General features: G+C 60.4%; 1 protein-coding gene across 6 annotated transcripts; it reads right to left on the reverse strand.

Annotated features, from left to right (window-relative positions):
- Nucleotides 1-14: 14 nt before the first annotated feature.
- On the reverse strand, nt 15-16,355 carry ADCK5 (aarF domain containing kinase 5). Of its 6 annotated transcripts, none has more exons than XM_082674922.1 (15): nt 16,285-16,355; nt 8,359-8,465; nt 7,725-7,874; nt 2,463-2,538; nt 2,149-2,349; nt 1,919-2,059; nt 1,727-1,840; nt 1,519-1,650; nt 1,367-1,450; nt 1,204-1,285; nt 1,046-1,124; nt 861-952; nt 547-799; nt 340-451; nt 15-253 (listed from the first exon to the last, which is right to left on the reverse strand). In XM_082674922.1, the coding sequence occupies exons 1-14, from the start codon at nt 16,294-16,296 to the stop codon at nt 352-354; spliced, it is 1,623 nt and encodes a 540-aa protein (XP_082531048.1). In that variant the 5' UTR covers nt 16,297-16,355; the 3' UTR covers nt 15-253; nt 340-351. The 6 variants fall into 6 exon arrangements, with proteins under 6 accessions (XP_082531048.1, XP_082531047.1, XP_082531046.1 ...); XM_082674921.1 differs by having other exon boundaries at nt 340-456; XM_082674920.1 differs by having other exon boundaries at nt 340-456; nt 1,727-2,059.
- Nucleotides 16,356-16,962: the final 607 nt, after the last annotated feature.

Below are 16,962 nucleotides of genomic sequence, written 5' to 3' on the forward strand. Positions count from 1 at the left end.
GAGAAGAGCATGTGGTCATTGCAGGCCCAACTCCAGGCCACAGTCACTCCAGTGCCCCCAGGTCTTTCTTAGGCCTCTGTGCCTTGGCCCTGGCCGGCCCCTCAGCCTGCAGTGGGGCGAGCTCTGTGGTCCTCCTGCCGGGGCTCCCTAGATCTCCAGGTACTCGTACAGCCGCTTGGTCTTGGGCATGAGGCCCAGGTGGACCAGGACTCGGACCAGGAGGGCAGTGATCCGCATCGACAGGGTCTCCAGCCTGGGATGGGGGTATCAAAGGGTCGCAGGTTGGTGGGGGGGGTGGGCCCTGGCTACCCACCCTTCGGACCCCGCGCGCCTGCTCACCTCAGGGCCACTTCAAACTTGAACGACTCCCAGATGACCCTGATGTGGCGCAGGAGGCTGGCACCATAGGTGTTCTGGCTCGTGGCGCCCGCCAGGCGGCTCCAGGCCCGGACTGCGCTGCACAGAGACCACCGACCAACAGGCCATCAGCCCCGCCTCCGCCCCTCCTGCTGTGCGCACGCGCGGGGGTAGGGTGGGAGTGGGCACCTCTTGGCCATGAGGAAGTAGCGGTCCACTGGGGCGCCCAGGGTGGTGTTGATGGCGCGCACGGTGTTGAGGTTGCGCAGCACGAGCAGCATGGACCGCGGCAGGGCCTTGAGCACGGCCATGACCTCCTCGAAGTGCTCCCGCGCCATGTCCTGCATGTAGGCCGCCTCCTCACGGCTCAGCAGGTGTGAGCGCCACAGCTGCCCCAGGCGCACAGGCCGCTGCATGAGCACCTCGGAGAACAGGAAGTAGTCTGGGGGGGCCTGAGCCAGGGCTGTGCCCCCTTCCCTGCCTCACACCCACCCCGGCCTCACCTTGCACCCCGAGCTCAGCCGCGTGCGCCTTCATGGCAGCCTCGTCCCTCAGAATGACGGCCCGCCACAGCTGGCACAGGGCTGACCGATCCCTGGGGGGGGCCCAGCAATGAGCGGCGGGGGGGGGGGGGAGGCCGGCCTGCAGGGCGGGGTGTGGCCACCCAGCCCCCGCACCCCCAGCTTACTTCTCATCCAGGAACTGGTATAGCCCGTGGTCCAGCAGCACCAGCTGTCCCTTCCCATCGGGGCCTTTCCGCACCAGGACTAGGAACAGGGCGCGCCGTCGCACACCGGCGCACCCTGACCCCAGACCCGACTCCCACCCCCTGCGGCCTTTGCCTACCATTGCCAGGGTGGGGGTCGGAGTGGACGAAGCCTGTGTAAAATATCTGCTCGGCAAAGGTCTGGATCAGTTTCTCCGCGACCTGGGGACAGGCCAGGCCACAGGCCATCGTTCTGGGCCCACGGCACACGCACCCTCCCCCGCCCCGGCCCGCAGCACTCACGTCCCGCACTGCCAGCCCCATGGTCTTGATGGCCTCCACGTCGTTGACCTTGCAGCCCTCCCAGAACTCCGCCGTCAGCACGCGCTGGGAGAGGACAGGTGCCTCAGCTCGGCAGGCCTGCGCACCCCCGCCCAGGAGGGGACCCAGCCCACCTTGCCGGACACGTCCCAGTGCACGCGTGGCACCACGACATAGCGGAAGTGCTGCAGCTCCCGTGCACAGCGCTCGGCGTTGCGGCCCTCGTTCTCAAAGTCCAGCTCCTGGGCCAGGGTCCCCTTCAGGTCCTGGGGGCCACATGGGCAGCTGGAGGTCCAGGTCAGGAGGGGCCCACCCTCGGCCCCCTCGGGCCCCCACGGTTACCTGGAGGACCCAGCTGAAGCCGAAGCTGGGGTGCATGAGCTCAACGAGCCGCAGCAGGAGCTCCAGGGTGTGGATGTCGCCGTCGAAGCGGTCCCGCAGGTCGATGTACTGCACCTGCACGGGAGGCTGCAGGGAGGACTGGCCACCGGCGCCCGGATGCCCCCCGCGGCGCCCCGCGGGGGCCCCGCGTACCTTCACGGCCACCACGGTGCCGTCGTGCAGCCTGGCGCGGTGCACCTGGGCCAGGCTCGCTGCTGCGATGGGCTGGTAGTCAAACTCCTGGAAGAGCTCGTGGGGCGGGGCCCGGAAGTCTTCGAGGAACAGCTCATCCACCTGGCAGGACAGCGGGGTGGGGTGGGGGGCATGGCTCGGAGCAGTCTGCGGCCGCTTCCTGCCTCCACGCTCCCGCGAGAAGGGCTCACCTCCCGGAAGCCCCGCGTGAGAGCCCTGTCCTCCAGCACCCGCAGTGTCTTGATGTACTCGGGGGGCAGCAGGTGGTTGAAGGAGCACAGCCCCTGGCCCAGCTTCACGTAGAGGCCCCCGTTGCTGATGGCCCCAGCCACCAGGGCGTCAGCCGCCCGCTGGTGACATGCAGACATCACCTCCAAGTACCCCGGGCTGTTCTGACCACAGGTATAGAGGGAAGGGATGGGGGCGGGCGGGCACCTCCACCTGGGCACCCCCATCCCCGCAGGCCGCAGGCCAGGACCAGCCAGGCCAGGACGCAGGAACAAACCTCCTCCACCCCTCGCAGGACGACATTTGTGCACCACCAGTAGTCCAGGGAGATCTGCAGGCCGACCCTCAAAGACCTGTGGGCACAGGCTGCCCTCAGCCCCAGCGGGCACTCGCCTCAGATCCCCGCCAGCACCCCGGACCGCTGTGAGCACCTGGCGGGGCTGCTGGGCTCTCGGGACTGCGTGGCCAGCAGGTCAGTCTCAGCCGCTGGGCTCTGGACTGGGCATCCTGCATCCACACCACCCCTCAGCCCCTGAACGTGCACCCAGGGGCGCCTGGGATGGGAACGGAGGCCTCGGGCCCTAACAAGCGGGCGTGCTCTTTTCATCCTTTGATAACACTTGTTACACAAGAAAATCCATCCACGAGCCAGCACAGCTGCAATGGCTGCTCCGTCTGTGGACATGCCCTCGCTCAGGCCCCCCTGCACCACTGGTCCTGTCTCCTCTGCACTCCGACTGGAGTGGACAGGAGCCCCTGGGGCTCAAACCCCAGAGCTGGGGCCTGCTCTCCCGGCTGAGGGCACAGCCCTGGGAAGTCCCGCAGGCCCAGGCCTTCTGGTGTGGGCAGGGGTCCTCGCTCACTCCCACGCCCCAGGCTACGGACAAGGCGGCCCTGGGTCTGGAGAAGGGAGGATCCAGGACCAGAACCCAGGCCTCCAGTGCCGCAGACCCCAGCCCCTCAAACCGTCACGAGCAGGGTGTGGGGCTCCTGCTTCTCGGGGCCCCGGTGCAGGCCAAGCCTCCGCCCGCCCCAGCATATCCTGTTCCAGCCCCTCCGCCGCGAGGGGCCAGGATGAAAAGGTGGGAAGGAAGAGGCTGCCGGATCCTGCACAGGCTTCCTGCCCTCCCAGCAGCTGTAGGGACCGGTGTCTTAGAGCAATGAGGTCAGCCCAGACTGAGTGCCACGAACCGGGTCTGTCCCACCCACCCCAGCCTGACACAGGAAGCAAACAGGGCTGTCTGTGTGAAGCAGGGTGAGCAAGGAGACAGGATTTCTCTGAGCACCCTGAGACCCAAAGAGGAGCTGCCCTCCTTCCTGAATAATTCGTCCAAAAGCTAATGCAAGGTCTGCACAGGAGTGAGGGTAGGGGTGCAGGTGAGGGCAGTGGGGTGATGGCTATACTCGGGGTGGCCTAGCTAACAGGTCAGTAAATTAGGGACAAGGGGAGCCGGGCTTCTCCCAGTTGGAGAAGGAGTTACAGACACAGAAAGGGAGAAAACCAGAATGACCCGTGTGGGAAATGGAAGAGCGGGTTTGCCGTCGATGGCTGCCCACAGAAGCAAACATATGGCCCTGGGCGTGTGTGCTCACAGCCACACACGCACGCACACCCGCAGCCCCTGTCCATGGAGGAGCCAGGGGCAGACAGCCCAGAGTGGCGAGCACACCGGCATCCTCACCGTGGCCCCCGAGCCCCTGCTCCATCCCGAAGAACCATCGGGAGACTGGCTGCTTCCAAGGCTGAGCCTGGAGTGACTGTGCTGCCAGCTGGAGTAAAATGCTCAAAGGACGGAGGGCATTGGAAGGGTTCCGAGATGCTATTGATAAAAGCCAGACTCACCAGCTCTGCTGTATGTTTGAAACAATTTACAGTCAGATGCTGGAGATTAAAAGAGAAGGGTCAGGGGCTTCCCTGGTGGCTCAGCGGTTAAGAATCCGCGGGCCAATGCAGGGGACACAGGTTTGAGCCCTGGTCTGGGAAGATCCCACATGCTGCAGAGCGACTAAGCCCGTGCGCCACAACTACTGAGCCTGCGCTCTAGAGCCCGTGAGCCACAACTACTGAGCCCGCGTGCTGCAACTACTGAACCCACGTGCCTAGAGCCCATGCTCCACAACAAGAGAAGCCACCGCAATGAGAAGCCCGCACAGCGCAACGAAGAGTAGCCCCTGCTTGCCGCAACTATAGAAAAGCCCGCGCACAGCAACGAAGACCCAACACAGCCAAAAATAAATAAATAAATAAATAAATATTTTTTTTTTAAAGAGAGAAGGGTGAGGGGGACTTCCCTGGTGCTGCAGCGGTTAAGACTCCATGCTCCCAATGCGGGGGGCCCGGGTTCCATCCCTGGTCAGGGAACTAGATCCTGCATGCATGCCACAGCTAAGAGTCTGCGTGCCGCAACTAAAGATCCTGTGTGCTGCAACTAAGACCCGGTGCAGCCTAAATAAATATTTAAAAAAAAAAAAAGTGAGAGAAGGGTCCTAAAAGCCAGGTGGAGGGGCTCCTCCTATGAGCCAAACCCAGTCTCAGCAACTACACAGCACTGATGCTGAGTGAGAGCAGCCCTCGGAGTAAAATGTCCCCGTCCAGACTGACGCAAGCAAGAGGAAGGAACACGTGGGAGGACAGAGTTTTCCCTTATGGTGGAACACAAGCCCTCAGGGTGGATGGGACGGCTGAGAGGTAGGAATGAGCTCACCCGAGAAGTACTGGGGACGTTAAACTAGCGACGGAGGGGCAAGGGGCACAGGCACCCACATCAAAGGACAAGGGAAGCAAAGAGCGAAACAATGGGACAAACTGGGAGTAAACATCAGACAAACCCACATCAGGGCTCGGCAAAATTTTTCTTGAAAACGTTAGACAATAAATACTTTGGGTCCTAGGGGCAGCCTCAGGAGGGTGAGCGGGGCGTGGCTGCCGCTCCAAGGAGCTCTATTTATAGAACAGGCAGCACCTCTGACCCTTGTATTTGGCACAGGGCCAGAGTCTGCTGACCCCTGTTGTACAATATTATGGCCTATCTGCCCACAAACATGTCAAGGTCATCATGTGACGAAGAATTAACGTTACCCAGCTCCTGGGAGGTGCCTCTAAACCCATGAGATTTCCTGAGTGACGGCAGCATCGGAGCCGCATAACAGCCTTGACGGTTCACACCAGGGAGGGGCTCTGCCAGCCAGAAAGGACAACCACGGGATTAGAGTTCAGGGTCTTCAATCAATCAGGGCTATGAGATGAAACTCTGGACACCAAAGCTTGGGGGTGACCCACGTGTACTGTCAGAGGGGGATGAGAGGCGGGGGATGTGTCAGAGGACATGAAGTTCTGAGGCTAGGACCCTCCCAGACCTCACCTCACCCTGGGCATCTCTTCCTTTTGCTGATTCCAACTTTATCTTTCTGCTAAGATAACACCATAATCATTAAGTACAGTATCTCCTGAGTTGTCCTAGGGAACTATCAAAACTGAGGGAGTCTGTGGGGACCCCCCCAATTTGTAGCCAGTGGTTTGAGGTGAGGGAACCCATGGGGACGCTGGAACCTGCAGCTGGTGTCAGACGCCCTGGGCAAGTGGGGGTCTGGGGGGCCATGCCCTGACCTCGAGTTTAGCCATGAGAGCTGAGGAGACAATTAGGACTCTTCCAGACTGGAGACTGACATGGGCCCAGGTGGGGTCCTGGGGCTGAAAAGGTTGTTACTGGGGCACCTGGTAACACAGGGTCTGAGGGTTAGAGGGTCACAATGTGTCAGCTTCCCGATTGTGGCTGTGGAGGAGAATGTCCTTGTTTAGGAAATAACTCAAGGTTTCAGGGGTAATGGCGCATGTTGACAACTTATTTGTCAATGTTTCAAAAAGAAAAAAGTTCTTTTATGTTATCAGTCCAACTTCTTTGGACATTTGAAATTGTGTCAAAAAAAAGCCCACAGGATTTTTAAAAGTTAAAATTAAGTAAGGGGTGGGGGCAGAAATGGACCCCGATGCCACCCTCCACCACCCCAGCCCCTGTGAGTGAGCCTGGGCGTGTGTGGTACATTCTGGTCTCCCCTCCCACAACAGGATAAGCCCCGCTGCCCTTGGGCGAGCTGGTCCTGAATTACTCACCACCCACGCTCCTTCCTTGGGCTCCTGCACGTACGTTGCCCTGTTACCCAGGACGCGCTGTGGGCCCCGAGGTCTCCAGAGGCCCCGTGGTCACCCTGCGCCCAGCCAGGGGTGCTCCATCAGGCCTGCCTGTCCTGGCAACTGTTAGGGCTGAGAGCTGACGAGACCGCACAGATTGTTGGGAAAATAGCTCTAGCTCAGCCTCTGAAAGCAAGCTGTAAAAATACCCTTTTCAGGAGGGAAGTGGAGAAGGCAGGGGTATACCGAGTCTGCCATGGGGTATCTAATGCTGGGAAACAGCAGTGCATACGCAGCAGCAGAAGGTGAGATGGCCCAGACCTGCTCAGTGTGATCTTCAGAACCAGGCTGCTTGGGGACAGTCCCCACCGGTCCTGTGCGGTCCCTCATGGTGGAAAGCCACAGGAGAGCCAACCCCAGGCTCTGCCCTCATCAATCTCTAGGCTGTGGAGACTGGGAAACCCTGCAGGACACAGAGGCCACTGCCTAGAACCTGCCCAGGAGGGCCACTGGGAGCTCCAGGCAAACCCATCAAACAACCACCCTGGAAGACGGCGTGGGTGCAGCCGCTGCCAGCGAGCTGAGGACAGAAGGCCTTGTTTCATCCCGAAGATGGAATGAGGTAAAGCGTTTGGCCATCTGCCCACCTATGGCTGCCACTAGGGTAAATTTCAGCAAAGCTCCGGCCAAGTGCCCCAAGTCCTTGGCATCCTGAGCCTGCCCTGGGAAACCGACCCAGGCTCCCAAAGGGCAGCAGGAGCTCAGAGCCGGCAGAGCAGGACACTTGCAGCGGCCTCCTCGACCAAGGTCTCATGTGAGCCCCCTCCCCAGGCAATCGTGCACCCCCAGTCCAACCATGGGTTTGGGTAAGCTGAAGTTTCACTCAATGCCAAGAACTAGCTCTCAAGACCCTGTGGCTGTAGGAATTCCTGGATCTGACTGGAGCAGGAATGCCTGCCCAAGCTGCTCCAATGGGAAGACCGACCCGCACCCCCAGAATCCTGCCCCGGGAGACACAGGAGTATGAGAAACCCTTCTGCTTAAGGCGCCCTGGATGCCAATGACCAACAAGGCCCGTCACTAGTCCAGGACACCGGGAGTGGAGGCGAGAGGCAGTCCTCCCCTGTGAGCCCCCCCTGTGAGCCCCAAACTCTCCGTCTGGATATGCCAACTCTCCTTGGGAGTGGTGGGCAGCCCGAAGGGAGATGAGGCTGCGGAGGCCGTGCCCAGCGTGGATAGTGTGGGCCCCGCAGCGCTCGGCTGCCCCACTGGGCAGCACAAGAGATCCCTGGAAGGCAGCTTCAGAGTTCCCAGCAAAACCCTGCTGCCCCTCCCAACCCCCGCACAAGGCCCCGCACGCCTGTGGACGGGACGCAGTGGGGAGAAGCCGCCACCTTGCCGGCCCCCTACCTGCTGAAGCGCCCAATGCCGTCCACCATGAGCCGCATCCGCCTCCTCTCCTGTGGCTCAGCCATGAGGTACCTCGCCCCGAGGAGCAGGGGCACCCCCAGCACCGTGGCGGAGAGTGCCTTCTTCCACAGGGGCTGCGGTCTCGAGGGCCTGGAAGACGACAGGCGCACGGCCTGGGTTACTTCCCGTCTGCCCCGGCCCCTCCGGCCTTGGCTCTCCGGGCCCAGCCCACAGCCGCTGCAGCCTCACCAGGACCTCGGCAGGCAGCACCGACTCCGGACGCCTGTGTGGTCACCGCAGTGCTCTCTGACCTCCGGGTCCGAGTCACCTCGCCTGAGCCCCACAGCCCCCCAGACCCCAGGGCTCCAAGCGGGCTCCATCCTGCCCGCTGCCCACTCGGCCCTCCAACCCCTTGCTCCCGCTCTCGCTCTGGCCCGCCCTCCCCCACTCTCTGAGCCCACAGCTCTGGCCGAGGCCCAGGCCAGGACCCTGGCGGTGGGGCGGCCAGCGCACCGCACATGGGAGCAGGTGCGTCCCGTCTTGCGGGTGGCGTAGAGAAGGCACGGCCCCCCAACGGAGGTCGCCCCTCCTGATGAGGGGCACAGGCCCTGGAGGGTGCCCGTGGCCAACTCACCACCTTGCAGGCGGTGCCCCGAGGTTTCTCCTGAAGAAGGCAGTGGGGGATGGCCAGGGCTTCAGCCTGCCCTGCAGCAGGGCCGAGTGGAAGTGGCAGAGCTGGGACTGCGAAGTGAGCAGAGGGCACAGGGTTGGCGGCGGGAACATGCCCCCCCGGCCTTACACAGGCAGGGACCAACCCCCCCCCCCCCGCCCCAGACACGTCACTGAAGAGCACTGGTGCTTCCTGGGCCCTCGCGTGTCTGGCGCGGGGAGGCAGAGGCTCCGCCGGGTTAAGAGCAAGGCTCTCAGGGAAGGGAAGGCTACGTGCATCTGCGCATGGGGCGTCCTCCTCGGAAGCCCCTCCACAGGCCACTGGAAACGCCCCTCGGTCCCTGCCCCTAACACTCTGCTGGGCCCCGAGAGCCCTCGTTTCCTATTTCCCGCTGCGGAGACCAGCGGCCTCCCAAGGAAGGGTCGAGAATGCTTCACCACACGATCAGAAAGGAGGCAGAGGGCCTCGGGGTGGCGCCTGCTCCGAAAGCCAACGAGGGCACAAGGAACCTGTGCTTGCTGAGCCCCCGGCGGCCAGACCCGGAAAGCTTCTGCCCGGAGGAGGGAGGGACAGGTAGAGAAGCCAAGTGCCAGGGAGACAGGCCAACATGCTGCGCTGTCTCAGGGGCCACGGAAGAAACATCACGGCTCCTCGACCCGCTCCGGCAGCCTTGGTCTCCCAATCCTGTTTGAATAAGACCTTAAAGAGTTCCTCAACCACAGACTCCCCAACTCTAAATTCTCAGTTTTTAGGGAAAAAAAAGATTGTGCAAAGTAAGTCATAGCCCACAACACAGACGTTAACACTATTATCATGAACATTAGTAGTATTATTATGGGCCAAATAGGGAACTGACTTTCCAATCACTTTCTGGCCAAAGCACACAGCCCTGAAGGCGATTTCGAGGATGCAGAACAACACAAAAGTCAAAGGAAAAGGTCCATGACCTGCCGTCCCAAGAGGAGACAGGACAGGAAGTTCCACCCCATAAGGCCACACAGCAAGGGCAGATCCTCAAGGAAAGCCCCGCAAAGGCAAGAGAGGCAGTGGCGAGTGGACTCGGGCATGCAGAGCCCCAGGCCTTCCGTGCCAGAGGGCGGCCCAGCCTGCCGTCCACCCCGCTGCCCCCCTACCTGGCCCACACGACCTGACCTGGCCTGGGGCATGGCACACACAGCGGCTGCAGGCTGGGACCCCAGTCACCTCCCACCCCACAGATGACAAGGGTTTGTGGCACCAGCAGGCGTGGGGGGCGCTCCACACCGGGCCTCCCCCTCAGGCAGCCCTGCCTGGCTGCCCGGCGCTGCCTGCTCTCTGCGAGGTGTCCAGACCCCTCCCGGTACCCCACACACCCACCAAACACACCCTGCCCGTGAGGGGCCACGTGCAGGCAGAACGCTCCTGCCCGCATCCCTGCTGCCCTCCTCTGGCTCTGGCCCCGTCTCCGGCAGGCCCGCCTTCCCCCACTCTCTGAGCCCACAGCCCTGGCTGTGTCCCAGGCCAGACCCTAGCGGTGGGGCCCACGCGCCGCACGCAGGGGCAGCACCAGGCGAGGGGGCGTCAGGGACCCTGCGGCCTGGCAGCAAGTGGGTCTTCCACCCGGACACTGGGGGGCGTTGCTGGGGAGGAGACAGGCCCGTGCGGCTGGTGACTGGAGAACATGTGTGGTCAGAGGTGGGGAGGGGCGCCCAGACAGAAAAGGGTGGGCAGTAAAGTGAGCTGTAGCGGGGGCCGGGGGGTGGGGGCAGGGGTGTCCCAGGGTTTTCATGCAGGGAGGGGGCGTACGCTGGAGTGGTCAGCCTGGGAGAGGGCTGGAGCCCGAGGCGGAGCTGTGGCCTGGGGGCGGGGGTGCAGGGTGGGGTAGGTTCAGGGCCAGCGTGAGGAACCAGGCAAGACGGCCGAGGCCGGGACGCCCCGCACACCAGCTGCCTGCTCCTCTGGCCAGCGAGCGTTCTGCTGCGATTCTGGTCTTCTCAGCGAGGTCACAAGCCCACGGAATCAGAAATGACAACAGCCAGCAGCTGCCAGCCCTGGGGCTCCTCGTCCTTATCAGTGACCCCGAGAATTCCCGAGCCTGGGGTGTCTCTAAACAGCAGCCCGGCCTCACCAGAAAGCCATTAGCATCCACACATTGAGAACCACTGGTGCCCGGCACCCGCATTTATCAGTTTCTCTACTTCTGTAAATATCTGCAATTTTTCCTTACAAGTTAAAAAAAAAAGTCACGAGAAAAAACGTGGGATGACTTTGCACCAAGTGCAAAGCATGAACCCTGACTAAACCTCAGTCTTAAAGAAAGCACCTATGAAACATTTGAGGGACCCCAGACACCAGGGAGCACAAAAATTACGATGTTTAGGCATGACGGTTACTGCGGCTACATAATACCCTTGCTTAGGGGATGCACACTGAAGTGTTTAGAGATTATGTGTCAAAATGTCTGTGACTTACTTTCAAATGATCCAACAACAACAAAATATATACTTTCATATAGAAATAGACCCACTAGGGCAAGATGTTAATAATGGGTAGATCTAGGTGGTGGCATCTGGATAATTAACTCTCTGGGACCACGCTGTCAGCTTGTCCCTATGTGTAAATGTTTTCATGATCAAAGGTGCAATGCATCTGCTATACTCTCAGAGTCCTATCAGGAAGGCGGCATGTGGAAGGCGAGGTAGCTGGTACAGGACAGGCAGACCTGGCACTGTCTGGAGACACTCCTAGTTGTCACAACTTGGGGGAGGGGTGCTCCTGGCATGTAGGGGGTAGAGGCCAGGGACACCACTCAACACCAGACACTGGAAGGCCCCATCCCAGAGACTCAAGTAGAACCTGGAGCCAGACTTCTGGGGCTGGAGCTGGAATCTGGGCTCCAGCACTTACCAGTCATGCAGCGTGGGTAAGTGCCTTCCCTCTGTGCCTCAGTTTCCCTGTCTGTAAGGTGGGGACTGCTGTACTGCTGAAGTGAGGGTGAGTGAGCTGACATCTGCAAAGCCCTCGAGCAATGTCCAGCCCAGCGTGCAGGGCAGGCGGAGGCACACGCTGAAGCTACCTGCCGCTAGGCCCTCCTCACTGCACTAAGCTGCCCGCTGGTCCCCAATGCCCTAACCCTCCTCCCAACAACCCTGCCCCCCTTGCTCTGCAGACCACCCCACCTAACAAGAAGGACGTATTTGCTGGGTTGAACTAAACTATTTATATTGTATTTATTTATTTGGTTGCACCAGGTCTTAGTTGCGGAAGGTCGGTTCCTTAGTTGCAGCTCCAGGGCTCCTTAGTTGTGGCATGCATATGGGATCTAGTCCCCTGACCAGGGATCGAACCCAGGCCCCCTGCACTCGGAGCGCGGAGTTTTATTCACTGCGCCACCAGGGAAGTCCAACTATTTATATTGAAAGATCGTCAGCTGCCCCCTGCTTTTTCAGAAGGAAAAAAGGGTTTGTTTAGCCCAGAAGAGAGACTACAGATCCTCCTCGACTTACGATGGGGTTAGGGTTAGGGTCAGACCCACTGTAAGCTGCGAACATCGTAAGTCGAAAATGCATTTAATACACGGAACCTAACGAACGTCAGAGCTGAGACTGGCCTTCCTGAAACGTGCTCACAACACTCACGTTAGCCTACAAGTGGGCGAAACCATCTAGCACAAAGCCTGTTTTATACTAAAATGTGGACTATCTCATGTAATTGATTGCAAGTGAATATAGAACGGCTGTCAGGGCACCGCTGTGCACCCTCGTGACCTCGGGGCTGCTGGGGAGCTGCGGCTGCCACTGCCCAGCATCAGGAGAGAGTATCCACCCTGCATCGCTGGCCCAGGAAAAGATCAAAATTCAAAATTCGAAGCATGGTTTCTACTGAATGTGTATGACTTTCGCAGCATCATAAAGTTGAAAAATCGTAAGTCAAACCATCATGAGTCAGGGACCAACTTAGGAAAAGCCTGGAGTAGATTATATACAGATGTGAGGAAATGCTCAGCTACTGGAGTGGACGGGCAGCAGAGTGGGCCTCGCTGCAAAGCCCCATGGGGACTGCACGCTGAGACAGAGAAGGAAAATGGCCGAAGCTGATTGATAATGATTACGTTCAGAAGGAAAGAAAGGACAGGTCGACGAGTTATTCTAGCCAACGTGCCAACCACCTGGAGGGGCAGAGTCAAGAGGCTGCGGGCGCCAACGCTGAGGTGAGGGCTGGCAGGGGCTGTCACTCCCAGAGCCCGGGCACAGCTGCTCCAAGACCACGGCTGGACCCAGCATCACACCTCCTCCCCCAGAGGCCCCGCACACGTGCTCTGCGTATGTCTGACTTAGAAGCAGCGGAAGACTGCGCGCGAGGAGGGCGCCCCTGAGAGAGGGCTCACCCTCCAAGCCCTGCCACCTGGGGAAAGACCAGAGTCCATCAGGGAGACCCTGAGGGGCACACGGTGAGGACACGCCAGAGGAGAAGTGTGTGCAGCCCCAGCCGGTTTTCTGGTGACCCCAGTGGAAAGGCACAGAACTCAGCACCCTCGTGCTGACGGGGTGCCGTGGAGTCGGGCAGAGCCCACGAGGGCCGAGCGCTGCGCTGCAGCAACACAGGCCCAGCCCGCAAGCCTCTGTACCTTTACCCTCTGCCTGGGGGCGACTCCCCGCTGACACCTTGCCAGGCTGGGAAGGTGAAACATGGTAGAAATAAAGTACCTCGCTCCGGGTCTGACACCTAACAGGTGTTCAACAAAAGGTGGGCATTTCTGACGGTGGGACTTTCACACATATTTCCTCACGTGGTCCACAGCTGAAGTGCCTGGTGAATCTGGGGGTGGAGCCCAAGTCAAACCGCTGCCCCAGTCGTCACCCTTTCCTTCCCCAGGTGGCAGGTCCTGACAGCCACAGGGCGGAGCACACTGTCCCCCTGAGACATTAGTAGGAAGGGTCTGGTGAGGAAAAGTCAAGTCACCTAACTGACAAATAAGTTGACACATCACGACCATGTTAAAACCTACAGTTCTTTTACAGGCGGATGCTGAACCTGAATCATCTAAGGCACGAGGCCCCCGCTGCGCCCGCAGCCTCCTAACCACTATCCTCCACCAGCAGGGCTCTGGTAGCGAAGCTGAGGACCAGAGTCCACAGCCTCCGAACACACGGCCGACGCAGAGGGGGCACGGCCAGAAAAGTAACCGCCCCTGACCACAGTCCCCGTAACAGTTTTCTGTTGTCTTCTGAGAAGCCACCACTGCAGCAGGAGCTCTGGCTGCAGCTCATCACTCCCAGCACTGACTCCTCACTCACTCTCCCGGGATAAACATCCCTCTGGCAGACCTTGGAGAGCCGCGCAGAGCCTGGCCAGGCCTGCTCCCCAGGCTGCCCTTCTGCCTAGAAGGCCCTTCCCCCACCCTGATTCACCACGGTTACCATCCCCCCCCATCCCTCTCCCACTGTCCTTATCACACAGGACTGTGCCTGGTAGTTCGCGGTCTTTCTCCCCACCAGCCTGAGGAGGGCCCACCAGTCAATCATCTCTGTACTTCGACTAGCCCTGTGCTTTCTAAGATAAAGCAGGAACTCCACGAATGCTCGCCGAACTAAGATAAACGGTGAATGAGCCAGAACCCCACATGGCCCAAGCGAGGATGTCACTGAGCAACAGGGCGAAGGCCACGGTCAGGCGAGAGACAGCCCCAGCCCCGACCGCAGCCTGGCCCTGGGCCGGCCTCCAAGGATGAGGCCTCCTGCTGACGACGCCAGAGTGCCCACAGGGCCCCCAGTGTGCCCGGCTCATTCCAGCCGGGGTGCCCAGCGACTCCCCAAATGTCCCCATCACAGAGGAGACATCCCTGGAGCCCAACGAGGTCACGTAGCTATAAATGTGGGGCAGAGCCCGCAGCCAGACCTTCCAAGAACCAGTCCGGCACAGTTTCCACCACATCACATGTAACCCAACCATACCCAGAGCTCAGGCACCAGAGCGTGGCAGGAAACATGTATAGAGAGGGCTGTGCGTCCCCAGGCACACCCCGCACACCGTGCCTTCTCACCAGGGTGACCACGCACGCGGCTATCGTGGGGCGGTCCTGGCTTATAGGGGTTGTCCCAGCACCCCTCTCACTCCAAAAGCCTCCCAGCTGGGACAAGACGAGATGGGCCTCCTCTACCCCAGCCTCTAGCGCTTTCAAGAGTGCCTGAACAGTCGGTCAGCAGAAACGGAGTGCCCATCTGGAACTCAGCTAACCATCTACAAAGTAGCAGAAAGAGCTTGAGTGGTAACACGGACAGCTACTACAACCCTCACAAACCCTGTGTGTACTTTAACACAGCACTCGTGTTTTAGGCACAAGCTGAGCTGTCTGCTTTTCTAACACACCATTGATTAGACACAGCAGATTAGAAGGAAGACGAAAGGTCACTGCAGGATAAACCAGCCCCCAGCGGTAAGAAGCAGCTGCTGAGTCTCATGAGGCCTGAAACAGAGAAACTACAAAGAGGTGACAAGAACCTGGGCAGTTTAATGGTGAGGTCAACAGCCCTGCGCCCACACCAGCAGAGGAAGCCAAAGCGCAGAAACGTTCTCATGGTTAGGAAGAGAGACTGGAATCTGGGCCCAGAAGAGGTGTGGAGATGACCATGAATGCCCTGTCCTTTCCTTTTCCAAGGGTCTGTGACCTTCTCAACACCAGTCAGGACTCAGAAGGCTACTGGGCCCCGCTCCACTTACTGGTCATGGGCATCTCCTCATCAGGGGCTAAAGCGCCTGGAGGACTGAGTGAACTGTGTGAAGCAGCTTTATAAACTATAAAAAGATAAATAAACTATAAAAGACCAACTCAGTGTTTCTCTGCCTGACTCTCAGACTTACTCTCAGACTGCTTCACCATCTCAGCCCATAAAGCACCCTTATGTAACGGAGCTGTTCACTGCAAGCCACAAGAGGTAATGGGCGTTTATTTGTATTAATACCTAAACCCACAAGGCTAGGCTTATTAGAAAAAGACAAGGTCTACAGAAAATTCCAATTTGAAACGCTGATGGGCCCCCCTCAGTCTCTTCAGCTCTAAACCAACCACAGGAAAAAAGGGCTAGACTCCTGGGGAGGGAGTGGCTAAGATCTGGGTCAATGACTATGACACCCGGTTTGAAAGGTGCTAATCCAAACTGCAGAAACGCGATAAAACGGGGAGGCCCGACCAGGAACAAAACTGGAAAGTCAGCTGCCACGTTCAGGATCAAAAGAAGCTTGAGCTAGGAGGGCAGCCCAGGGCCAGGCAGAAGCCTAGGAAGGCCTGAGAGGGGCTTTCGGAGACAGCGTGGGAGGAGGGGTGGCTCTGCGCCCCTCCCAGCCCCCAAAGTCCTCTGTCTCCCCAGAAGCAGGGGGGCAGCTGTCAGCCCAGGATGACCCAGGGCGTGGGGGTTGGTGACCAGGCGAAAAGGGTGCCCAAGGGAGCAGGCAGAAAGACAGACGGGGCATCCGGTCTGGGATTCTGGCAGAGTCTGCAGCAGCGACGGGTCCAAGGGAGACACGGGGCGGGAGGAGGGGTCAGGCGCTGGGCAGTGTCTCCCTGGGGAGGGGAGCCCGTGAGGGGACTAGAGGGTCATCCCTCGCGCGGTTGGAGAGGCCGCCTCTGAGACAAGGCTCCACCAGGGAGAACGTGCTTCTGAGAAGGGGGGCTGTGGGGTGCGTCGGGAAGGCAGCCTCTCCAGTGGGCCCCTAAGTGGCTCCCGGCATCTCCCCACAGGGCCTGGGGGCTGAAGCGGGGGCCCGAAGGACAGGACGCCTGAGGGCTGTGACGGGCTCCTCCTAGAGCCCTGAGGGTCCCTGTCGGGCGAGAGGACCTCTGGGGGCAGGGTCTCGGGGCCCTGCGGGTCCCGGCCGGGCCGCGGGAGGGGCGCGGGCGCGCGGGGGGCTCACAGGTCTCCACATCTTCGGGGCCGCAGCTCCGCTCCCGCCGGCCGCACGCTCGCGTCGCCGGCCCAGCAGTCCCTGCGGGCGGGGCGCAGTGCGCACGCGCGCACCGCCCCAGTGGGCGGGAACTGGAGGCCCTGCCCCGAGCGGGCCCGCGGCCGCGGCCGAGCAGCACCCCCTGGCGGCCCCCGGCGACCTAGCTTTAGGGCAAGGACCGGCCCTCGTGAAGGCTGAGGACCGCGGCGAGTCCCTCCGGCCGGCACGCCATCGGTTCCTGCCGCTGGTGTCTTTTCCCACCCCCGATAGAAGTGAGGCTCGGGGAGGTCAGCTCACCTGTTGCCCAGGAGCTCACAGAACGGGCGGAAGCTGAGAGAGAGAAGGGACCCCACTAGGAGGTCAGCGCCGAGGGCTGGAGCTGGACCTGGGGAGGGGGAGGGGCGGCCAGTCCGGCCCAGCACTTCCGTGCCACGGATTAGGGTGAATCTCTCTAACTGCTCCAGCCTCATTTTCCTCGCTGCAAAATGAGGTCATAAGTCACAAGCTCATAGAGCTCCCTATCCATGCAATGCCTGCTGTTCACCTGGATCTACGCCACTGACGCGAGCACCTGCTGTGTGCGGGTGGGCGACCGGGGAGGTGGACACTCAGTAACCACGCCGTGAACAGTGCGCACAGGGGAGGCAA

The sequence above is a fragment of the Grampus griseus genome (assembly GCF_964374135.1).
Source record: "Grampus griseus genome assembly, chromosome: 17".
Lineage (NCBI taxonomy): Eukaryota > Metazoa > Chordata > Mammalia > Artiodactyla > Delphinidae > Grampus > Grampus griseus.